Below are 26115 nucleotides of genomic sequence, written 5' to 3' on the forward strand. Positions count from 1 at the left end.
TCACGAAATCTCTTAAGTAGATTGTACTAATTGATTCAGTTTTACAAATGAAAAACTGAGATACATACAAATTAAGTAACTTGCTTAAGGGCACCCAAGTTTTTTAGGCGTTGGAGGTGAGATTTGAATTTAGGCGATCTGGCTCTAGACCCTGTACATATTATATGCCAGGCACAGTGCTACTTTTATGTATAGCTCATAGAGAATTATAGCTGTAGTTTATCTTTTACACTTTGAGGGTAAAGGAGCAATTATAAATAATATTTACCTGTAGAACATTTTGATGCATCCTTCTGTCATCAACCAGAGCAGCTTTAGGATATCTTATAGTAACATTTTTCTTCCAAAAAATTGCTCTTGTAACTTGGAAGACTGTTATTATGGGTATGAACAGTTGGATTCTAGGGATGATTTTGTCATTAAGGCTGATTCTTTCCTTCATTCATCATAGGTTTATTGAGTATCTATAGCATGCCAGATAGGTAGAACCAATATAAGCAAAAATAAAATTCCCAGTTATATAGTCTTGGTAACTCCTGGATCCATGCAAATATAAAATACTCTTACTATAAAGAACTGAAGCTCCTGAATTAAATTGTTTCTATGCTTATCACTGTCTGAAAGGAGGACAAAGAGTAACTTGTGCACATTTAGGAGCTTCTGAATAGAGCCCTACTTTTCTTGAAAATAAGACTTTTTGGCTGGTCTCTCAAATAACTAACTGAATATTTCCTATCTGGAAAGAGTGCCAGAATATTTTTGAATGAAGCAGCACCATGATGTTTAAAAATTCATCCTGATCTTTTTTGCAGAAAGTAATGTCCTTTGGAGGGAGGGTTAATTCTTTTTATCTGTTCGGTCTTCTTTTACATAAACTTTCTGGTGCAAATATAGAAAAACATTTGCTTTAAAATTTTGTAGTTATTGGGGCACCTGGGTGGCTCAGTTGGTTAAGCAACTGCCTTCAGCTCAGGTCATGATTCTGGAGTCCCGGGATCGAGTCCTACATCAGGCTCCCTGCTCAGCAGGGAGTCTGCTTCTCCCTCTGACCCTCCCCCTCTCATGCTCTCTGTCTCCCATTCTCTCTCTCAGATAAATAAATAAAACCTTTAAAAAATTTTTTTAAATTTTGTAGTTATTATGCAATAGGGATATAAAAATTAAAATGATGTGGGTAGTTAAGATCTCAGGCCTACCACATTCTTAGGTGTGGGCCATAAGCAAGTTTCTTTCTATATAAAGAAAGGGAGGGTTAAATGAAACTTTATACGTAGATATATAAATAATATTTTACATGTATAAATTATATATACATATGCAGTACTAAGCCTTCAATCTATGTTAACTGTTGTATTATCATTAGTATATAAAACGAACTTAGATGGATAATGAAAAGGTAGCACATTGAAACCCAGCTCTTTACCTACTAATTATGTGTTCTGAGTTGCTTAATTTCTCTAAACCCCATTTTCCTCATGTGTAAATTTGGAATAATAAGTAACTCTAAGGTTATTATGAAATGTAAATGAAATGTATTATTTCATTTAATAAGGGAGAGTTGTGATCAACTTTTTACTTATTTCCCCTATTAAATTGAGAACTCCTACAGGGTAGATATTTTGTCTTTAGTTGTTTGTATTTTTTTATTCAGTAATAAATATTTGAGTGAGTGAATAAATTGATAAAGAAGTAAACAGTAAATAAGTTGTACTTCAATGTAAACAGATATTAAGTTATGATCCAGATAACAGAAATATATGAGGCATCATGCATGAAAAGATGGGAGAGGCGGTACCTAATTCAGCCCTTAACATATATGATACTTCTAAAAATCTTTAATCTTTAAATTCAGACTTTAAGACATGTTTTAAAAAGGCATTATAATGAAATCTTTCTTATAGTTTTGGTAATAACACTATTACATGGTCATTTACTTATGTTTCTGTCTTCCCCAACCATTTGTAAATTTTTAAGGCCAGGAACCTTTTACTCCTTGTCCTAAATGTTGCTCATCACAAGGACTGACAAATATGATGAATTTTTCAAAAAGTTCTCATGCAATTAGTGAAAGATAAACTATCCTGTAAAACATACCCAAAAAGGATTTTTAAAAATCTATAGAAATAGATTGAACAAGATAAACTACATTAGTGGAAGAAAATAGTTTTCTTATATATAATAATGAGCAAAATAAAGTACTATCCATAAAAGGAGATTAAAGGAAATATTCAAGGATAGAAATAAAGGCTCAAGACCTCCATGATTGCTTTATCTGAGCTACAGATTAAATGTTGAACTTCCAAGCCATGGAAACTAAAAGGGAAAAACAATTAGCATTCTGACTTCTTAGATGAAGATGACAAAGTAGATTCAGATCTGAAGGAAATTTCTTTAAAGACTATCATAAAGGAAGCATTGAATGGTAGAGTAGGCAATGTCCTTTATTACATTCATGTAATAAATATGATAGTGAGTTTCCTCTTCAAACCTAAGTCATAATGTCAAGATGTGATTAGGTAAATCACTTTGAGGGGGACCATAGGAATGTATTTTAAGTGTTAGAGAATTGCCATGGGGCAATTGAAATTTAGCAGATTATAAATGATATTCCTAATATATTTTATGTTGTATTGATTAAGACTTAAATAGAATTTAGAGTACACCCACATTAATAATAATTTGCTTTTATGTTTGCCATAAAACAAAGGTCCATCCAAATGTAACAATAGGAGTTTTTATTGAACAACCAACCCCTTTCCTACCTCGATTTCTGGACATATTGTTGACACTGGATTACCCAAAAGAAGCGCTTAAACTCTTTATTCATAACAAAGTAAGTGTTTGAGAAATGAATATTTTATGTGAAAATTGTTTTTGACCTTCTTTGGAACTATTTGCTATTATTTGTTTATGTCTAAAATAACACACTGAGCTAAATACAGTGGGGAATTTTGGGGATAATTACTGTCCTGTTTATTTAGGACCTAAGGATTTTAGAGTCTGGAAACTAGTATCATAATATTGGAATGAGCCACATGAAACTCAATTTTGTAGATTCAAAATGGCGGAATATCAGCTATTTTCATATGGTTCAACTTAATATATAAGTATGTGAAGAAATGTCAAAGGTCCTCATATTCCTTTGCCTTTGGGTTAGTTCTAGCACCTTCTTTGATGGAACTGGTCATTAAATTGTTTGCAACTTAAGCTAATACTGTGACATCAGAACTTAAAATAGCTTCCAGATACAGTATTGTTTTGATTAATCACACAATGGCATGCTCTTTCCCAAAGGATTTTGATATTGTCATTTCCTCCAAAAATAATCAGAACCTCCCCCAAACCTCCCACACATAATCTAAACTTAAAGACATTTTTGCTCAATATTTTCCCATTTACTTGTCCCTGTCCTGTTAAAACAATTGACACTTAACATCTTCTAGAAAAACACAATAGCTATGAAATATGCATTTTCTCTCTTTTGTCCTAATGCTTTTTGTTTAATATTATTCTTTCTTCCTAATGTATATGTCAGCTTATCATTTGCTTTTTCCAGAGAATATTTTAAATTTGCAGAAAACCAGCTACAATAAGTTTAAAAGGGTGAATCATTGAGCATTTGCTTTGTAAAATGTGTCGTAATACATTTATTTACATTGAAGTGTTTTGTTTTTATATATTGTGTCATTTATTTATGTCTTCCTTCTTTCATAGGACCTCGTTGATGAGAGGGGATTTTGTCTTCTCTCTTTTTTTATAAAATTAACTCTGGGCAGCTTTTATGCTATAAATAGTTTTAACAAGCTGTGAAAAGCTTTCAAATAACTTAGTGAAACTCAATACACAAAAAGCTCTGAAATGCTCTGTTGGAGACACATAATCTTATCTAAATTTTAGCACAGTTGAATCATACTAATTTGATGACTTATGTTCATAATTTATCAATAAAGTTTTGTTAAACTTTACCTTCTTTTTGTAAAAATACAATTTTATATATGACCATTCATTTCTGTCTCCGGCTTCAAAGAGTATTATAATACTTACTTTATAAAATATGATTATATTTTTAACTTAGATTAATGTCTATTAGGTTTAATAGACATTTTTTTTGGATATTTTAAAGCACATGTCTGAAATTCTCAGGCCACAAGCCATTTTTCCTTCAAGTCAGAAACATTTTGTTTAAATTTAAACCCAGGATTTAAATATTTCTTCAAGGACCTGTCCAGGAGTAGATGTTAGAAGAATTTTGTTTTATTTTTATTTTAAAAAATATTGATGTGTATCTATTTTAGATTCTTCACGTGATATGTGTTTGATACAGGTTATTATTTCATCTGTAATTGAGGGAATATGTGAATTGTGGAATTCACAACCTTGAATACGATGCCATCCCTACATATGAATACTTCAGTCATCCTATTGTCATTTTTGCACTAATGTTCTGTTTTTAAAATATGTTACAGGAAGTTTATCATGAAAAGGACATCAAAGTATTTTTTGATAAAGCTAAACATGAAATCAATACTATAAAAATAGTAGGACCAGAAGAAAATCTAAGTCAAGCTGAAGCCAGAAACATGGGAATGTATGTTTTAATCAATTTAAGTAATTTCTACTAAAGAAATTTAAAGAAAAACAAATTTTCTTCAAAATTAGTATCCTGAACTTGGGTGTCTCAGCTCTGTATGTGAGTTTGCATGTGTGCTGTGTATGCTCATGAGCACACCTCTACTGTTAGACTATATCTACGTTTGTGTGTATTTACATGTATACAGAGAGAGAGATGGTTAAGAGTCAAAATATTTAATCAAACTATTAATTGAACTGCAGATCAAGATTTAAAAAAATACTCAGACAGGGGTGCCTGGCTGGCTCAGTCAGAAGAGCATGTGACTCTTGATCTCTGGGTCATGAGTTTGAGCCTTAACGCTGGGAGTAGAGATTACTTAAAATAAGAAATAAAAAAAGATACTCAGATAAATGAATAGTACGACTGATGTAGCAGTGATCTAAATGTTTACTATCTGAAGATTATGTGTGGTGAAAATGTGTGTTTCAGATTGTGGGGTATAAAGGGTATTCCTACTTTCTAGTCACCTACTGGTCTAGATAAAACTATACCCCTCAGAAGAAAGTTTTAGGTTCTTTGTTTAGCCCCTTTAATACTTTAGACAGATTACTAGTAAAATTCTGGAAATAATAAAAACAATCATTTTTCAGTGAATGTTAATTGAATATGCCAGCAGTGACTTAAGAGCTGCTGAGAAAAAAGATAAATAAATCATGTGACTTCTCTTCAGATGTTCTCTTGTGTTGTGGAAGCTCACGGTACAGAGTGATGGGTAGTGCCTGGTGTGGGGATAAAGGCATAGGCAGGAAAACAAGCCTCAGAAAGACAAAACTAATGGTTCCATAATTTATTCATTGGAGAATACCTTGGATCCACATTTGGAACTTATTTTCTTGATTTTTTTTTTTTAATATATACTCTGTTGTGTCTGGCTTCTTTGGCTCAGTACAACATATTCTCATTCACTCATGTCAATGCAGTTATCAGCAGTTCATTCCTTTCATGACTGACTAATACTCTATCATGTGAATATACCACAAATAGATTTTACACTTTCTTATTGATAGAATTAGATCATGTCCAGTTTGGAGCCATTTGAATAAGATTGCTAATGAAGACTCCTTATTAGAAGTGTATATGTGGGTGTATGTGTGTACATATTTTGCTTCAGTATATTTTAGGAAAATACCCAGGAGTAGACTAACGAGGGCGTAGGGTTAGAATAAATGCATGTTTAACTTGATAAGAAACTGCTAAATAGTCCTCCAAACCGTTATACCATTGTACACACCTGACAGCAGGTAGTTCAGACCTCTGGCTGCTCCATATTTGTCAACAGTTGATGTTGCCCATCTTTTTTTATTTTAGCTACTTTATTGGGTATCAAAAATATCTTACTGTATTTTAATTTAATTCCCTGACAACGAATTCTCTATTTGTATATTAATTGGCTATTTGTATGTATTCATTTGTAGAGTATCTGTTTAAGTCTTTTGTGCATTTTTGTTTACATTGGGTTATCTTTTTTTGTTTATTTATAGGATTTCATTATATAATCTGTATACAAGGGGTGTGTGTGTGTGTGTTTGTGTGTGTGTATGATGTTTTGTGAATATTTGCTCCATTCTGTGGCTTGATTTTTTTTACTTTTTTAATCATGTCTTTTGATAAGAAGAAATTTGAATTCCAATAAAATTCTATTTCTCTTTTTTTTTTTCTTTTATGCTATGTGCTTTTTGGGTTTATTTTCTATTTAAGAAATCTTTCTTATTCCAATGTCATGAAAACATCCCTTGGAATTTTTCTTTCATAAGCTTTATTGTCCTAGCACTTATGTTTAAGATGTTTCAATCTATAATTCATCCTGAATACATTTTTGTGTTTGGAGTGAAGTGGGGGTCAAATTTTATTCTTTGCAAAAGGAATTCCAGTTGTTTCAACACTCCTTTTTATTTTAAGGCTTTTCTTTTCCTATGTAATTGACTTGGCTTTGGTCAAAAATCAATTGACTGAATATTTATGAGTGATTGTGAACTCTCTACTCTGTTCCGTTGATTTTAGATCAATGCCACACTTTATTACCAGGGATTTATATTAATCTTGAAATCAAGTAGTGTAATTCCTTTAGTTTTTATTCCAAAATAATTTTGGCTATTTTATTTTTATTTTATTTTATCTTATGTATTTAATTGAGGTATAATTCACATATAACCTATAGCTTTAGATGTACAACATAATGATTCAATATTTGAATACACAAAATAAGTTTAGTTACCATCTGTCATCATACATAATTACAAAACTTTTAAAAATTTTTCTCTAATTTTTTGTGCAAGTTTAGCAAAGTTTCCTGTATGACAGTTGCTTAGAAACAAATGTGGTATAGAGATACATACTGACAATAGCAGAAAGTGGTAACTAGGATCAGCAGTGAGGGAGGGGAGGTCAAAAGGAGAGAGCCCCAGATGTAGAAATCATAATACTTGGAAGCATCTATGTATCACAAGTAGTTCATTCCTTGTTGTTCCTGATGAAAATGCTACAGACTCTACCAAGAAAAACAAATGTCATAGTCCATGACCCCTGATAAGAAGTAGGGGAGTAAATTTCTTAGAATTCCATGCAAATCAAGTTTTAAAAGTATTAATACCTAAAGAATTACACACTTGTATCTCCAAGATTCACTTAAAACTGAGTTGTTGGATAAGCAAGATTTTGCACTGTGTGTGTGTGTGTGTGTGTGTGCAGAAAGCATTTTGATTTGTGAAAAAAAGTTGTTGATAAATACATTGAGATAAATTATGTTTCCCTTTCAGAGAGGTCTAAGTACCAAATTCTAAATTGCCATTCTGACTGGGTATCTTATGCCTTAAACTTTTTAGTGGCTTGAGAATGTATTTCACTTGACCTAAAATTTTTAGTGTTGATCTCCATGTGAATATCTATGTTGATAAACTGACCATTTTGAAATTTAAGACAGTATTTATCCCTTTGGAGACTGTCTTACTATATTGATTAGAAGAATATGTTAGAGAAACTTTATTTTATGTATAAGCTTTATGTTGACATTTTTCAACTAGCAAGTATTTATTTTATCTAATTCTTATTTCTTTTTCAATGTTAGGGATTTTTGCCGTCAGGATGAAAACTGTGATTATTATTTTAGTCTGGATGCAGATGTTGTTTTGACAAATCCAAGGACCTTAAAAATTTTGATTGAACAAAACAGGTACTACATAAGATTCATTTTCAATTTATTTTTAAAATGATAATCGTTTTCTGTGTCTATGTGGACACACTATGCTTAGTGAATTGAGGGAACTCACATGAAGTTATTTTCTATGCCTTATAAACTTTCAATTCTTATTAGTTTTCTTTCAGAGGAGTCAAATAGAAAACAACATGATGAAAATTAGAAGTATTTAATATTAGTTACAATCACAAATGCAATGTTTATCAATTATATTTGGCCTATTTTTCTGTTTAAAGCAAGATGAAATTATGATATATCTGTAAAATTTGGAGTTTTAAAAATTTTTGTAGATATTTTTAAAGTAGAATTTCATAAAACTTATGACCTAAAAAGTTATTGCAAACGGAGATCTAAGTTCTTAGAATTTGAAAGAAATTTCAGAGATCTGTGATTTTATTTAGTACTGAACTGATAATTATTACTTGGCAGTACCTATTTTTATTTAGTGGAATTGAAGTGTGAAAAAGACATCATCTATACCAGCTTATAATGATATTAGTCATTATTTATTATATTACACCTATTGCTGCTAGTAGTTTATTAATCCTCCTACTAATAGCCCACCTTTAATGAGTGCTTATTAAGTGCCAGGTATTGTTTTTAAGTATGTTTACATATATTAATGCAATTGTTTCTCTTAGCAAATAGTATGGTTAGCAGTGAAATATTAGAATTACTGTTTTTATTTTGCTGAGTAAAATATATGAGAAATCTGTTATGCTATACTAACCTCCTCTATATGTAATATGATTTGCCAATTTGAGAATTCAGTTATTACTTCAAAATCTAAGACCTCTTAGTATTAATCTGTGTATACAGCCTCACTGTATATCTACAAATTGCATGTAATTTTTTAAAACATGAATAACCTTTTGATCATTAGGCAAGGAGCAGTTAGGCTACCTTAGAGATAAGGGATAGAGTGGCAATTTATAACTCTTAAAACCTAGTGGAATTCAGTAGTATTTTCTTGAATTTGCAATGTTAATTGCCTCTTAATTTGATTTAAATTCAATATTATGGAATGTACATTTTTTAGATAATATTTATATGTTTTTATTATATGACACTTTTGCAGGTACTTATTCTTACAGTGAACTATTTAATGAATTCATACTATGTATTTAACATATATCCCCTTTAATATTAATCTAATGTTTTAAACCTGGTAAAAAATAAAATTCCCTCAAAAGTAACTCAACTGCCATCTGGGCCCATTGCCCTTGAAAGGCTAGAAAACTCAGGATATTTTTCCAATTCCATAAATTTCTGTTACTGATCAAAGGTTTAGGTTCATATGATACATACAGTTCTTGCTTCTGTATCCAAGCATGTAGTTTTCATAAAGAATTTACATATACCAAAAATCTTGTGAGATTTAGTAGACTTGACTGAAGGTTAGAGGGACAAGGGATGGGTCACATCTTAGGGCATGTAGCTTCCTAGCATTTCATCAGCTCTCTTTTCCCTCTTGTCCCATCTCTGCTATTTACTGCCTTACTCCAGGTTTTACTCCTTCAGTAATGTAGTGTAATTCATCATCCCCCAGCTGCTATCCTGATAAAGTAGTCCCCCTTATCCACAGGGGATACGTTCCAAGACCTCCAGGGGATGCCTGAAACCACAGATAATCCCAAACCCTATATACGCTATGTTTTTGTCCTATACTTACAGACCTGTGATAAAGCTTAATTTATAAATTGCTCACAGTAAGAGATTAACAACAATAATAAAATAGAACAGTTATAACAATATGCTGTAATAAAAGTTATGTGGATGTGATCTCTCTCTCTCAAAATATCTTTTTGTTCTGTGCTCACCCTTCTTGTGATGATGTGAGAGGATAAAATGCCCACGTGAGGGCACCTGGGTGGCTCAGTTGGTTGAGCGGCTGCCTTCGGCTCAGGTCATGATCCTGGAGTCCCAGGATCGAGTCCCGCATCGGGCTCCCTGCTCGGCAGGGAGTCTGCTTCTCCCTCTCCCACTCCCCCCTCTTGTGCTCTCTCTCTCTCTCAGATAAATTAAAAAAAAAAAAAAAAAAATGCCCACGTGAGGAGATGAAGTGAGGGGAATGACACAGGCAGTGTGACTTAACGTTAAGCTACTGTTGATCTGATGATTCATCAGAAGAATCATCTGCTTCTGGACTATGGTTGACCCTGGGTAATTGAAACCATGGATAAGGGGCCTTACTGTATTTCAGTACTCAAAAACATTGAGGCACACCGAAGATGGATTTTGATTTTCATTTCTTTGCCTAACCTTCTTTGGAAGGCAGCTGGATTATAAATTACAAGATTTTTTTTTCTATTATATATTTGATCTTATCAGTTAACACCATTGAATTATTTCTTAAATTAACATAATATATAGATTCTAATTTATAGTATCATTTCTAATATTGTACATATTCTTTTTTTTATTATGTTATGCTAATCACCATACATTACATCATTAGTTTTTGATGTAGTGTTCCATGATTCATTATTTGTGCATAACACCCAGTGCTCCATGCAGAACGTGCTCTCTTTAATACCCATCACCAGGCTAACCCATCTTCCACCCCCCTCCCCTCTAGAACCCTCAGTTTGTTTTTCAGAGTCCATCGTCTCTCATGGTTCATCTCCCCCTCCGATCTTCCCCCCTTCATTCTTCCCCTCCTGCTATCTTCTTCTTTTTTTTTTTCTTAACATATATTGCATTATTTGTTTCATAGGTACAGATCTGTGATTCAACAGTCTTACACAATTCACAGCGCTTACCAGAGCACATACCCTCCCCAGTGTCTATCACTCAGCCACTCCATCCCTCCCATCCACCCCCCACCACTCCAGCAAGCCTCAGTTTGTCTCCTGAGATTAAGAATTGCTCATATCAGTGAGGTCATATGATACATGTCTTTCTCTGATTGACTTATTTCACTCAGCATAACACCCTCCAGTTCCGTCCACATCATTGCAAATGGCAAGATTTCATTCCTTTTGATGGCTGCATAATATTCCATTGTGTATATATACCACATCTTCTTTATCCATTCATCTGTTGATGGACAATTTAAGTGTTTCTGGTTAACATTTCCTTTTAATAGGAACCAGGAAAAATAAACCAAAATCACTATTTTGAATGATGTGTATTTATAGACTGTTTCACTTTTCTGTAGGTAAGGGAAAGGGCACACCTGGTCTTCACAGGACTGGAGTGTTGTGAAATGGGTTTTTTTTTTGTGGCAAATACCTGGTTCATAAACTTCCTCATGAAAGAGTTGGGTGAGCTTTTCTTAAAAATTGACACCACTATAATTCACTTAATTTTTAAAGTAATTCTAGAGGAACCTCAGAATTACCTCATTTGGAAAGTGTTGACACATTATAAATTAGATTTTCCTAAGAAAAAATCTGACATATTTTGAATCTGTAACATGTGCTTGTCTCAAAGGGACTACTTTCCTGGTAGGTAGTCAGACAGAGTGCTATGGCAATTACCCTCTATTTTTTTTTTAATTAGCAATGATCGCGCCTCAGATAAACCTCATTGGCTACGATACTGCCACTGTGCAAAGCTGTTGTTTTTTTTTTAAATAGTTGAAGGGCCAGAAGAATGTCCAGTGTTGCCAGGGATAGCACAGCCCATTTTAAAAGTTGTAAAAAAAAAAAAAAGGAAACATACTTTAAAGTAATTCAGGACCTAACTTTAGGAAAACTGGCCTATTTACAAATATCTCAGTTCATCTTTATTCATTTTTTTATTCAACAAATATTTGTCAAATATTTGTTGGATACTTCAGTGCACCAGGGATTATTATGTCTTCTCAATGACAATGAAACTATTCGATTTCATTTTGTATAATTTCTGAAATACTTAAAATAATTAAATAATTAAGGTAGTTTGACTTAATTGGATAGAAGTAAGGTACTTTTAAAAGTCATTTTTATACTTTCATTAGCATTTTCGATTACTTTGCCTTTTTAGGAAACATCATTGAAAATCAGCAGTGTGCTTATTTAAGAAAAAGTGGAAAGAAATTCCTGTTTATCTTTTATTTTACTTTTTTTTTTTTGAACTCACTACATGGTATTAAATGAACTTTAGTGTTGTATGTGTCATGCTAAGCCCAAAACACGTAATTCTGTGGTAATTTAAGAATAAACAATTACTTGGATTTGTTTTTCCTTTCACGCTGTCTTTAGAAAGATCATTGCTCCTCTCGTAACTCGTCATGGAAAGCTATGGTCCAACTTCTGGGGAGCCTTGAGTCCTGATGGATACTATGCTCGATCTGAAGATTACGTGGATATTGTTCAAGGGAATAGAGTGTAAGTTACTTGGTCAGTCTTTTAATGTAAAGTGCCATAACCTCAAAATGTGGTCTTGTTAACATTACCTGAGTTTTTGTTCCTCTTTTCTTCATGATTAGTGGAAATCTACCATCCTGAGACCACTTGGGATCCTGAAATACTAGTGTAAAATAATATTACAAAAATCTGCCTTTGAGGTTCTAAATCTTCACAGGAACAAACTAAACTTGTGGGAAATACTAAGAGATACTACATGGTAGGTAGGAGTAGCTGTGAGAGGGTTGTCAGAAGACTAATATTTAGTTAAAAATTTAGAAAAAGAATTTAGCTTAGCTCATTTAGTGGCCAGGATGAAAGTTGTTTTGATAGCTTTTAAAATTTACAAGTGAACAAACAAAATCAAAAACAAAGGCAATGATTTACCTTCTAGCATTTCCTACTGCAAGAGTGTTCTGTGTAAAATAGCTAATATTCTGCTTTAAAGATCAATTTCTTCACCAATATCTGATTTCCATTTCCAGAGTTTAAAAAGAATATACTTGCTACAAAGTGTATGCATGATTGATATTTATTTCAGAGACAACAGTTGACATTTTTTAGACTAAAAAATAATCAGAATTGAAATAGTGTTTTTTTGCTAAGGTAGTATAGAGTGGAATGTTATCCTTTTTCTTCATACAGATGATGGACCAGAGTGACTGATACATTAAAGCCTTTGCCTAATTTCTCAGATACATCAGCCCAATTAGAAAGGGAAAACATTCTTTCATGACTAAAAATATGTGCCCCTAAATTTAGACTAAAAAACCCACATACTTTTTGTTGAACAGTTGAGTATTAAAAAGATGTTTTACTTGTGAAAATAGTAATAGTAAATTTGAATGATAAATATGATTAAAGCTTTTGTTAGCTGCAATTAAGAAGCATGATAGCTGAGAAAACACTGTTCAGATCATATTCTGTTGTTTCAAAGTATTTTATTATCTCTGGGATGATTTGTATAGACCAAATGCCTGATATTGTCTGTGGGTAAAACAGAAATAAGGGTTCACAGAAGTAGAATATAGAATTAATGTTTCATTTAAGTTGCTTTAGGCACTGGTGATATTTTGTACAGCCTCCTGTCACTGTTGTTTCAAGTATAAGGAAAAGAATATGGGAGAGGTTTTTGATCTAGTTAATACAAAAATGCACTTCATGTCCAAAAGCTACATGAAGGAATGACATCTTATGACACGTATGCACATGGGTGTGTGTGTGTGTGTGTGTGTGTGTCTTTCTTCAAAACTGCATACTCTGCCAGTGACAAGTTTCTGAATTCAGATGATACACTGTATTATCTTTTATGGCTGTTTCCCTTGAGGTTCATCTAGCAAAACAAAATGAAATCATATTCCTTTTAACGTCTAACTTCATTTCCTTGGTCAAAATCTTTCCTTTCTTTCTCTAAAAGCAACAGGCATTTGCCTTCAGGTGAAACTTTACTCACTATTCTTAGGAAATGAGTCATGTTCAGAGTGAAAAGACAAATGTGGGGAAGAATGAAGGACAAAATAAAGTATCTCCCAACCCTCACGTACTTCTAGCTCTATTTCTTCATATCTTCTCTTTCTCAAGAAATTTGAGATGGCTTAGTGAATTTCAAGAGGATATATTTTAGGAGAATTTTAGGCTGTACTCAGTGGTGTGCTGGTAAGGGTCTAACAACTGGATCTGGGGGTTGAGGGATGCCCTGATTTGTAGTGTTTGCCGGTTTCTGCGGTGTAAATACTTCTGCAGTGGCTGATTTCACACTCGCAATGGGAAGTCACTGAGTATAGCTAAGTGCTCTGGGGAGCCAGTGTGAACGAGCTGTAGTACACCACAGGTTGTATGTAATTATTTTTGCTATCAAACTGCTTAATCCTAAATGGAAACTCTGTACAATAGATTATACTCTAATAATGAAGTGAAGGATTACAGCCAAAACGCTAAACAGGTATCAACCCTAAAATGAAGTTAATGTAGGGAGATAGTGATTTATTGCATAAAAATGTAGTGTGTAGCAAGTAATGTCATATATGTGTGTATAACTATGTTAAATATCATTATGTATGTTTGCATTTGCATGTAATTTGATTCAATGATTTATATATACAAAATTTAAAAACATACAAAGTGTTTGTTTTGAAAACATAAAAATAAACCTTTAAATATTTTTTATTTGTGGTATTTTGGAATGTCTTGTCTTTACTTTCAGGGGGATATGGAATGTCCCATACATGGCTAATGTGTACTTAATTAAGGGAAAGACACTTCGATCAGAGATGAATGAAAGGAACTATTTTGTTCGTGATAAATTGGATCCTGATATGGCTCTGTGCCGAAATGCTAGAGAAATGGTAGGGTCTACAATGATGGCTTGCTTGAATGTTTTTATAAAATGGCTTGCTTTACCAGTTGATGTGTCATTGTGTTTTGATGCCCCTTTTCTTTCTAATTTGTAAGTACTAGCCAATTTTTTTGGTTCCATATTGAAAAATTGGGAGCAGTTATGGAGAATAATTTGTGAACATTTATCTGTAGAAATAGTTTGGAAAATGTTAGGTTCCATGCTTAGGCATAAGCAACAGAAAGATTTCAATCATAAACATGGATTTGTTACAAATCAGCTTTGCATTCTTAAGAATTCATCTTCACTTCCATCTGCAATTTTGTAGTGGAAAACTGACTTAATTAAAGTTAATTAGATAAAGCCTGGGTGAAATAATCATTTACACATTTAAGAAGAACACACTTTTGTTCTGATATCAATGCCCATTATTCTCTTTATCATTATAAACTGCACACTCCTCAAAGCAGTTCCTTATCACTAAACTGAGAGAGGGATTGTGATATGTAGTATATTTCATCTGTGTGAAAAGTAATGATATATTGCTATTCTACAAATGTACCTTCATTATAAAACTTCAATGATTGTAGAAAATAGTTTGTTTTTCAAAATGTGTAAATATTCTAAAACATGTTTATATAGTTTTCTATTTTAGAAATGATTGGATTATTTTACTCAAATTCATATAAGCAAATGTGATTTGGGAAAAATCAGAAAAGTTGGCAAGTATTTTTTCTAGTTTAATAAGGCATGTATTGTTTGACTATGTTTGTTTTTCCCACAAACCTATGTGCATTGTTATATTGAGTATCTTCAGTACTTGTGATTGTAATTTGTGCTCATGTTCTGCTAATTTGACTCAACAGCGCATCCTGGAATGGCCTCTCTTACACATTTTTTCCTTTGTCTTAATTTTGTGTCTAATGAAAATTCTACTAAGGAATGAGCTTGGATTTATGTTTGACAAAAAAAAAAAAAAAGAAAGGGCTGGAGTTGTTTCTTTGTGTGCGCTATAAGCTTTGCTTGTTATGCATGTTGTCTATGAAGGACATTTCAGAATGTCAGCTTTTGATCAAGGGCTGCTAATGTTATTTACCTAAGAATACCTAAGAGAGTGTGGGTGTGCAGGTCAACTTACCCAATGCTTCTCTTCATTTTAGACTTTACAAAGGGAAAAAGACTCCCCTACTCCGGAAACATTCCAAATGCTCAGCCCCCCAAAGGTGTTATTTTTATTTATTTTTATTTGTTTTTATTTAATTAATACTAGATATGGTATATTGCCTACCAGTAAAGTTTAAGAGTCTTCTTTCCACTTAGCACGGTAAAATGTTGGTATTCATTGGTTCTTAAATTGTGTATGTGTGTGTATGTTTTGTGTGTTGGGGGTGGGCATTATGTGATACTCAACTCTTAGTTCTTTGGGCAGATTTACATTTTGTGGTTGACGAATGAGAAAATTAAACCCAAATCCCTTTCACTAGTTTTTCTGGTTTTGTTTTTTTTAAGGGAGAGAAAAAGTAGGAGTAAGTATAAAGTACATCTTGACTAAAATGAGATTGGGGTACTCTTCATTATTATTTTTTTTATTAATAACTAACCCTTTTACCATTAAAACAGGTACAAAAAGAAACAAACTTACCATAGTGGTGTTTGCCACATTTATTTGGTTTGGGGCAAGGAAATGAGACCGGTTTTCTTTAGCTGCCTTTAATGAATAAGTAATTTCTATGTTCAGTTTTTAAACATCAGAACAATAAAAAGAATAACATAGTCTGATGAAATATTGACATTTGAATTCTTGTTTAAAAATGTGACATTTTCTTTGAAAGGGAAAGAAGCCAAAACAGGTACAATTCATTGCACTTTGGTGTCTCAAAAATATTTCTGCTTTCAAACAGGAATTTTTTTCCCTGATGTCTACATCTAGGATCAATGAGAAAGGGACAAAAACAGTCATTCTTCCTCTTCTTTTTTTCAGTTGAGTGTTAGTGCTATCAATTAGTTTTGTGTGGTGTCTGAATTCATAATTAATAAAATTTTTTTCTTTTATTTTAAATCATGCATGTTTTATATGAAAAATAAAAATGCATGTTCAGGAATGAGATATAAAAGTTGAAATTAATATCTCATATATATTTTTCCTATGGTTAAGTTTATTTTCTTGTATTTTCCTCTAAGATTGTTAATACTGTTATTCTTTGGCACATAGGGTGTGTTTATGTACATTTCTAATAGACATGAATTTGGAAGACTTTTATCAACTGCTAATTACAATACTTCCCATTATAACAATGACCTCTGGCAGATTTTTGAAAATCCCGTGGTAGGTATTTCATACTCAACTTCATTTATTTCTTCTTTTCCTATAACTCTAAATGGATGTAAATCAGTTGGGTTAATAATATGAAAATGTGATAAGAGGCTTTAAAAATTTTAAAGTTTAAAAAACAGCTCGAGAAATATAATTAGTTTTGTCTTTTAAAAATAACATCATTTAAAATATTATTATTTATATTATTCTTTAAAAGATACAATTAGGAGCACCTGGGTGGCTCAGTCGTTAAGCATCTGCCTTCGGCTCAGGTCATGATCCCAGAGTCCTGGGATCGATTCCCGCAACGGGCTCCCTGCTCAGCGGGAAGCCTGCTTCTCCCTCTCTCACTCCCCCTGCTGTGTTCCCTCTCACTGTCTCTCTCTCTGTCAAATAAATAAAACCTTTAAAAAATAAATAAATAAATAAAAGATACAATTAATTATATTTCTTGACCAAGAAATTTTTTTTAATTAAGACATATATTAGGAGTGGGGAAAGAAATTAATCAGTTTCTATGATTTCTCTCAATATTTCTATTTTATATATTCAAAAGCATCATAAAATTTTTAATTGTAATTTCAGAAAAACAAGTAGCTCACATATGATAATATTATGTTTTGATTTTCAAGAAGAGAATTCAAGAAGTTAGTTTGGGAAAATACATTTTATTTTATCATTTTATTTATTTTTTTATAACAAGTTTGTGAATGTACACCAAAGATAGCCAGAGAAGATTGTAGAGTAAGGGGATTCAGCATATATAGAAAGTCTGAAGTTGAAGAAATTATCTCCTTCTAACTCTAAAATTTCGTATCTTAAAGACTTGAATCATACAGGAATTCACTCCTTTTTTGTTTTACGGGAGCCTGTTTTCTTCAGTCAGTTTGGAACATTTATTCAAGGGAAAATACTCTCTTTATCAATCATCTCTATAATGCTACTGTTCATGGTTTTCCCCTTTTCAATAGCAAAAGTTTTAAATTACATAGACTCAATCCACCTGATTAGAATTGTCTTTTATTTTGTAGGAGTAGTTGACATCCAGGAATAGTAAATTTAGTGGTCTCTGAAAACTCTATTCAATAGAAAAAGAATGTCTTTTGACATTTTTGTATTTTAAAAGTATTTTCATTTCATCTTAGCTTCATATCTTAATCTTTCACAGGAGTGTAATTAAAAAGAGGCTCTTTAAAATGGTGAGGATGTAATTACATATTTTACTTTGGCACTGAGTCTCTTGGTTATTTTGAGGAATAGAATTATTTTATTTCTTGGGTAATATTAGTTCCTGAAAAAATGTCCCAAATTATATCCTGAATTGTAGACATTTGTGTCAGAATTCATATCTTTGGAGAATATGAAATGAAAACATCAGAAGTAAGTAGGAACTGCTTTTCTTTCCATGGCTTTGTTTTATTTTTGGTAAATTAGCCTGATCGATAACGCCTCCTGAGGGATGTCCCATAGCAAAATATTTGACGATTGTCCCATTATCAGAATTTCTAAGAAATGAGTAAAGTCACAGTTTGTTCAATGATACTTGAAAGGTAGCCTAAAATGAGAAGTTAATGCCTTACTGTAAGATCGTAGGGATTTTTTTCCTTTTACTTCAAAAAATCAATAATGATGCATAGGAAAAAAATAAAGATTCTGAAATGTTATGAATGATTATTTTTTTCTAATTTCCCACCGTATTTTGGAATCAGAGAACAACCACTATTGGAGAGATTAATGAGATAATACAATAATTTGATTCTTATAATTACATACTATGTATAAATGAAATTTATTGAAGAATTTGAAGATAACTTTGGTTCTTCCATATCAAAAATATCCAAGCTACATATAAACAAAAATGTGCAAAGCTAAGAATAGCATACAAATTATCAGGGCCTCTCTGAAATCTGACCTCAAAAGACATGTTTCAGACAAATATTTTCTGCAACATATTTTGTTTGGAATTATTTTGAGTCTATACCTCAGTTCTTCCCTCCTGGCTCCTTTGTACTTTGTAAAGAGAAAATTAAAATTTTGTTAAATATGTCTAAATACATTTAAGAAGAGATCTTTTTTGATACTAAATCACCCCATATTTTCATATATACCCTCTAAATATGTGGTTTTTAAATAAAACACTTGACCCAGGAAAAGGATTCTTTAACTGATGTTGACAAAAATTGAGATATCTTCGTATGTGGTTCATGTATCAGAGATTAGTCAAAGAGAAGAATCAGGTTCCTGAATTAGCATGAAGAGAAGCTATTTCTCAATGTATGGTTATATGCCTTAATTTCAGTAAGTAAAAGAAATGAAAGTGTTAGTAACCCATGATCATTTTGTTGATACATATTAAAAACTGAAGTGAATAGAAATTTTTGAAATAATTTTAAGAAATCAAAATTATTTTAGATAATTCACTATTAAAGTATATATAAGTAAGATGCTAGTTTATTAATTTGCTAATTTTTACTAACATTTGTTGATAGGATTTTGTTCTTATCACTAACTTTTAAGCACATATTTACCTATCCCTGTATATATGCATAGAATACAGTATGTAAATCTAATTGCTGTAAGATTACTCAAATTTTAAAATCTTGAGGTATAAAACTTCATAAATAAAAATTTGATGTTTCATAGAGTGATGTGAGCATATGCAGAATCAGACTATGTTTAAAAAACATAAACTGTGATTTCTGAAAATTCCTTTTTTGTCCAGTACACATAGTCACTTATAAATTGAGCAATTTCTAAAATGCATATACTTTGGATTTTCTATTCCTTATAAACAGGTATTTGCTTTAATCTGTGCAATTGATTTTTTTTTTTTTTTGGTAGGACTGGAAGGAGAAGTATATAAACCGTGATTATTCAAAGATTTTCACTGAAAATATAGTTGAACAGGTTTGTATTAATAATTACTATGATGTGTAGAGCACTTTTGCCTTGTTTTCCAGAAGGGAACAATATTAATGCAATATAGCTTTAGCAGAGGTTGTTGTGAAAGTGCAGAAACCATCTTTTAGGTAAAAATCATGTGGCTTAATTACAAATGTTATAGCCTTAAGGGTCATATAGTTGTAAAAATGTAGAACATGGGATCGAACAATAATTTTAAGATCTTGCCCTTTTTATTGGCATGCTTCCAAATGTTGTAACTATTTCAAACCACGAAAAATAAGGAACCTTTGGCAAATCTCTGGTGTAGGCCTCATTTAGTAAGTTTATCTTTGAAAGAAATTGAACTTTAAGAGTCTCTTTTCAAAGATTTTTTTTTTAAAAATGAACTCTAGATTAGTGTTCCAAACTGTTGCTAATAGCTTATTTCAGAGAATGTAAGGCATCTTTGATTCTGAGATGCTGTTCTTTTGTGTACTGTGAGAAAGAATAAGAATACTGACAATTAAACTAAGACACAATGTTTTCTAGTCATTTAGAAATTTTTTATTTTGTACATATTGGAAAAGCTAATTTAGACTTATCAAGGTATAGATGTTATCATATGTCATAGAGCACTGTATACATAATAACTTTCATTTCTTTTTTTTATTTTATTATGTTATGTTAATCACCATACATTACATCATTAGTTTTTGATGTAGTGTTCCATGATTCATTGTTTGCGTATAACACCCAGTGCTCCATGCAGAACGTGCCCTCTTTAATACCCATCACCAGGCTCACCCATCCTCCCCACCCCCTCCCCTCTAGAACACTCAGTTTGTTTCTCAGAGTCCATAGTCTCTCATGGTTCGTCTCCCCCTCCGATTTCCCCCCCTTCATTTTTCCCTTCCTGCTATCTTCTTCTTTTTTTTTTTTTAACATATAATGTATTATTTGTTTCAGAGGTACAGGTCTGCGATTCAACAGTCTCACACAATTCACAGCGCTCACCATAGCACATATCCTCCCCATTGTCTATCACCCAGCCACTCCATCCCTCCCACCCCCCACCACTCCAGCAACCCTCAGTTTGTTTCCTGAGATTAAGAATTCCTCATATCAGTGAGATCATATGATACATCTCTTTCTCTGATTGACTTATTTTGCTCAGCCTAACACCCTCCAGTTCTATCCACGTCGTTGCAAATGGCAAGATCTCATTCCTTTTGATGGCTGCATACACCACATCTTCTTTATCCATTCATCTGTCGATGGACATCTTGGCTCTTTCCACAGTTTGGCTATTGTGGACATTGCTGCTATAAACATTGGGGTGCACGTACCCCTTCAGATTCCTACATTTGTATCTTTGGGGTAAATACCCAGTAGTGCAATTGCTGGGTCGTAGGGTAGCTCTATTTTCAACTTTTTGAGGAACCTCCATACTGTTTTCCAGAGTGGCTGCACCAGCTTGCATTCCCACCAAGAGTCAATGACAAATCGTAGTGTAAATTATTTAGAAAACATTTCAAAGGGCAAGTCAACTCAAGTGCAACACCAGCTACATGCGTGCGTGTACGTGCACACACACACAGATGTATACACGTACACACAAGGTGAGGCAGAATGAAAATTTGCCAAGTATACATACACTGTAGCATTACAACTACATCATGGTGGCCCCCTGGCCAAATGTGAGTCTAAGATATGTCTTAATTTTATAGATGTTAAAATGCAAAAAAAGAAAAAAAGTCTTAGCATTAAAGAAAAGCTACTATTATTTGTAACAGTAATGTCAGTAATATTGGGCAAACCTCTTAAAAAGGCATCTAAATGAGATGAATATTGAATATCCCATCCTGTTACTTTTGAAATGCCATTTATTACTTAAAAGACACAAACTGTTATTCTCTTAATGGTGATGCCTTGTTTTATAGCCTTGTCCTGATGTCTTTTGGTTTCCCATCTTTTCTGAAAAAGCCTGTGATGAATTGGTGGAAGAAATGGAGCATTATGGCCAGTGGTCTGGGGGGAAACATCATGTAAGTGGTAATTTCACACAAGGAACTATAATGTGTATGTGGGATAGAAGCAGGGGTAGATATTTAGACAATTAAAGGGGATTATCTGTTTTGTCATGCACCTCTGACTCCTAAACCTAAATGCAGGGGCTAGCCAAGGCTGTCAGGAGCACTCTGGTAGCATTTAATCTATCTGGCCTCAGGTTCTCATTTATGTGTGTAATTACACTGGATGGTTTCTAAAGTCAGTGTCTCCAGGCTGGAATGGTACGGTAATATATGTCTATTTATTCTGTGGTATTGGTCTTCCCCAGGGCCACTTTTTATTCTCTGCATTTTCACAGTGACCTATAATAGTGAAAGTACCCAAAGTTTATCTGGTTGACTGCCAAAGCTTTGTGTGTGTGTGTTTGTGTGTGTGTGTGTGTGTGTGTGTGTGTGTAAACATTGGCAGAAGAAATCTGTTTGAATGCCATTGGTGTAATTCAGTTTTGCATTTATATTCAGTGTCAAAGACTTGGCAGGAAGTATTGCTGTTGGTGGTTCAATGTGTTTCTTTTCCTCGGAGAATCCACAGATGCCTGCTCTTAGGGGAATACTCTGGAATATTACTGTCTCTGCTCAATTTCATACCCCAGCGAGTTAGCTGACCAGAGAGACAGAAGTTCAAAGTATGAGGAAGAACTTGAAGTCAGCAGGTTGTAGGATCATAAAAAGCAATCATGGAAGGACTTTGGGTATCGTAAATTTCAAGTGGGGAACATAGCAGGGCAAGCTTGTTTTCAGTGGTAGGGAATCCAAAGGGCAGACAAGCAGAATCTTTGTCCGTCAAGTAGCTAAGACTGCCTGAAGGGTTACTGTAAAACACCAATTTTTTAGGAGGCATGGGGGGGCTTTGGAAATACGTTTTATTTACTTTATAGAGACCTCACATATATATTAAATAAGTAAGAAAAGAGTCTCATACTTTGCTGCATCCTTGATGCATGTTATCTAAGTTATTTTGAGTTTTGCAATTAAAGCAGATGGTACACCATGATTGAACAACTGTTATTTTTATTGTCTATTATGATCTTGTGGTTGAAAAAAATTCCAACATAATATAAATGTGAATTGCATGTGGACCACACTTTATGACATCATTAATGCTGTTTCTAGGATAGCCGTATATCTGGTGGTTATGAAAATGTCCCAACTGATGATATCCACATGAAGCAAATTGATCTGGAGAATGTATGGCTTCATTTTATCCGGGAGTTTATTGCACCTGTTACACTGAAGGTCTTTGCAGGTTATTATACGAAGGTAGTTATCCTCCCATTCCCCCTGTCCACCTCCTACTAGTTTTTACACAAATGTGCTATTTTACGTTTTTATTGATAAGCAAATCCATTGGTGTACTTTGTGTTTTTAGGGGTTTGCTCTATTGAATTTTGTAGTAAAATACTCCCCTGAAAGACAGCGCTCTCTTCGCCCTCATCATGACGCTTCTACATTTACCATCAACATTGCACTCAATAACGTGGGAGAAGATTTTCAGGTAATTATGGCTTTGATTTTTTACACCTTGTAAAAGAAATATGTCATTACGATTTTTAATTTTTTTTAGATTTTTTTAGATTTGCCTTTTTTTTTTTTTAAGATTCCGGTTAGATGGCATAATTTGAATTTTCCCACTGATTAAAATTTAAACATAATAAGGGTGCCTGGGTGGCTCAGTTGGTTGGGCAACTGCCTTCGGCTCAGGTCATGATCCTGGAGTCCCTGGATCGAGTCCCGCGTCGGGCTCCCTGCTCGGCAGGGAGCCTGCTTCTCCCTCTGACCCTCCCCCCTCTCATGTGCTCTCTCTCTCTCATTCTGTCTCAAATAAATAAATAAAATCTTTAAAAAAAAAAAAATTAAACATAATAAGCTGATACATTCATTTGTTCCATCTCTTTTAGGGAGGCGGATGCAAATTTCTAAGGTACAATTGCTCTATTGAATCACCCAGAAAAGGCTGGAGCTTCATGCATCCAGGGAGACTCACACATTTGCATGAAGGACTTCCTGTTAAAAATGGAACGAGATACATCGCAGTGTCATTTATAGACCCCTAAGTTATTTACTTTTCATTGAACTGAATCTTCTTTTGGAACGGACGAACATGTCTTTGAAGTTGTGCTTGAGAAGATGAGAGGAATATTTAAATAACTTCAACAGAACAACTTCACTTTGGGCCAAACATTTGAAAAACTTTTTGTAAAAAATTGTTTGATATTTCTTAATGTCTGCTCTGAGCCTTAAAACACAGATTGAAGAAGAAAAGAAAGAAAAAGTAAAAACAAATATTTATTTCTATGCCTTATTTTCTCTGAGAATAATGACAGTTTTCTGAATTTGTGTTTCAATTGATAAAATATTCAGCTATAAATGTACAAGTGACAAGAGACTAATAATATTTTATTAAAAAAGCATGGGAAGAATTTTATTTATTAACGTAAACAAAATGAATATAAGTGAAAATTGACAATTTTTGAAACATTGGAAAACTGGAGTTATAACTAAATTTGTATGCAACTAATTGTGTAAGTACTTTTTTCTATGACCTATACAGGTACCTTTTATAGTAGTTACTGAAGGAATACAAAGAACAGTAAAGATTACACAATGTTTTTCCTCAAGAAACTTAGTACAGAATACAACTGAGGTTTAGAGCCAGTTGAAAACATTTTTGTTTAGATTGTTAGACAGATTTTGTTTTGTTACATTTGTATTAGAAATCAAACCCTATATTCCTTCAGATTAATTTTCCAAGGTGGATTATATTGAGTAGGTATTAGATTTAGGAAAGTTTTCAAGCCTTTCCATTTTGTGAAGTATATCAAATATCAACTTAAGATCAGCAAGTGTCCTTGAGTCAAAACAGGCTTTTGATTTTAATTCTAGAAAATAATGAGGAAAAAGAAAATTTCATGAGATTAGTAGTAGCATTTTATGATTTTTAAAAAACTTGGTTAAGTACTTGAATTTTATATCAGGAAAATAAAGTTGGTGAGCCTTTCTTCTTCTCTTTGCCCTTTGTCTCCTTCCTTATTCTTTTTTAGAGAAGGTTATTTACTTTTTTATCTTTCCAGCATAGTCTCCATTTTATCCTTCCTACTCTTTTTGTTACCTTTTCTTAATCCCATTTTTAAAAAATTCCCCAGCACAAAAAATTTGTGACTTGATTTTTCACCATTTCTCTGAGGTTTAAATATACTTATTATAGCTACTGTTTTTAATTTAAAGGTTAAACTTGAAATAAAGTTGTAAGTCATGGTGCCAAAATTCACTTTTCTAACACCATGTGTTAGAAAATTATGAAAAATAAAATAATTTAAAATAAGTTTCTGTTGGGCTCTTTATTACTGGTGATTTATCTTTAGAAGAGAATGTATGATGGAGTATCCTAAAGCAATATCTGGATGTAATAGGCTATGATTTTTTCATTTTGATTGGTATATTTACTGATGATATTATAACTTAATGAAAACTCTACTTACTGAATTATGAATTGCATTGTATTATCTTCAATCTCATAATGACTGGGGATTGATCTAATTTATTTTACAAGTGAAGAAATACAAACATTTATTCAATATATATTTATCTATTCAGTGGTATATTTATTTATTTATTGACTCTTCAGATCACATTTATTAGGGGGATGATTTCTTTTTAATTATGTTCAATTAGCCAGCATATAGTACATCATTAGTTTTTGATGTAGTGTTCCATGATTCATTAGTTGCGTATAACACCCTGTGCTCATCACAACACGTGCCCTCCTTAATACCCATCACCCAGCTACCCCATTCCCCCCACTGCCCCTCCTTTCTGTAACTCTGTTTGTTTCCTGGAGTCCAGAGTCTCTCATGGTTTGTCTCCCCCTCTGATTTCTTCCCATTCAGTTTTCCCTCCCTTCCCCTGTGGTCCTCCACACTATTCCTTATGTTCCACATATGAGTGAAACCATATGATAATTGTCTTTCTCTGCTTGACTTATTTCAATTAGCATAATCCCCTCCAGTTCCATCCATGTCGATGCAAATGGTGGGTATTCAACCTTTCTGATGGCTGAGTAATATTCCATTGTATGTATGTATTCAGTGGTGTTTTTCAAGTCCCTACTATGGGCCATGCAGTGTTCCAGGCCCTGAGGAGATAGTGATGATCAAGATTATAATTACTGGAAGATGGACTTAGGAAATAAGGAAGTTGGGTTCTACCTCTTTTCTCTTCTTTGGTGGTACTTAATACTCGAAGTAAATTCCTACAGCCCATCAACTTTGTTGAAGAGACATGTTATTATTTCTGAATTACATTACTATACTTCAGGGATGGTATTCTAAATATGTAACAACTGGTATGTCGTGGATAC

General features: G+C 33.0%; 1 protein-coding gene and 1 pseudogene across 3 annotated transcripts in view; one reads left to right on the plus strand and one right to left on the minus strand.

The window, feature by feature from the left end:
• Positions 1–25074, plus strand: part of PLOD2 (procollagen-lysine,2-oxoglutarate 5-dioxygenase 2) — a 98239-nt gene extending 73165 nt beyond the window's left edge. The window contains exons 9-20 of one of the 3 annotated variants that reach the window (XR_004300084.1): positions 2708–2833; positions 4467–4588; positions 7698–7802; positions 12014–12139; positions 14361–14502; positions 15653–15715; positions 16705–16818; positions 19648–19713; positions 21673–21734; positions 22872–23018; positions 23128–23253; positions 23657–25074. Coding sequence is in view for 2 of the 3 variants with exons in the window: in XM_032408514.1 (XP_032264405.1) it covers positions 2708–2833; positions 4467–4588; positions 7698–7802; positions 12014–12139; positions 14361–14502; positions 15653–15715; positions 16705–16818; positions 19648–19713; positions 21630–21734; positions 22872–23018; positions 23128–23253; positions 23657–23812 (1398 nt within the window). In the remaining variant the exon portion in view is untranslated. Of the gene's footprint in view, positions 1–2707; positions 2834–4466; positions 4589–7697; positions 7803–12013; positions 12140–14360; positions 14503–15652; positions 15716–16704; positions 16819–19647; positions 19714–21629; positions 21735–22871; positions 23019–23127; positions 23254–23656 lie in introns of all 3 variants that reach the window. The other 2 variants (XM_032408514.1, XM_032408515.1) reach the window with 2 other exon arrangements.
• Positions 11206–11387, minus strand: LOC116635347 (annotated as a pseudogene).
• Positions 25075–26115: the final 1041 nt, after the last annotated feature.

This window comes from Phoca vitulina, unplaced genomic scaffold (genome assembly GCF_004348235.1).
Source record: "Phoca vitulina isolate PV1807 unplaced genomic scaffold, GSC_HSeal_1.0 scaffold10, whole genome shotgun sequence".
Classification (NCBI taxonomy): Eukaryota; Metazoa; Chordata; class Mammalia; order Carnivora; family Phocidae; genus Phoca; species Phoca vitulina.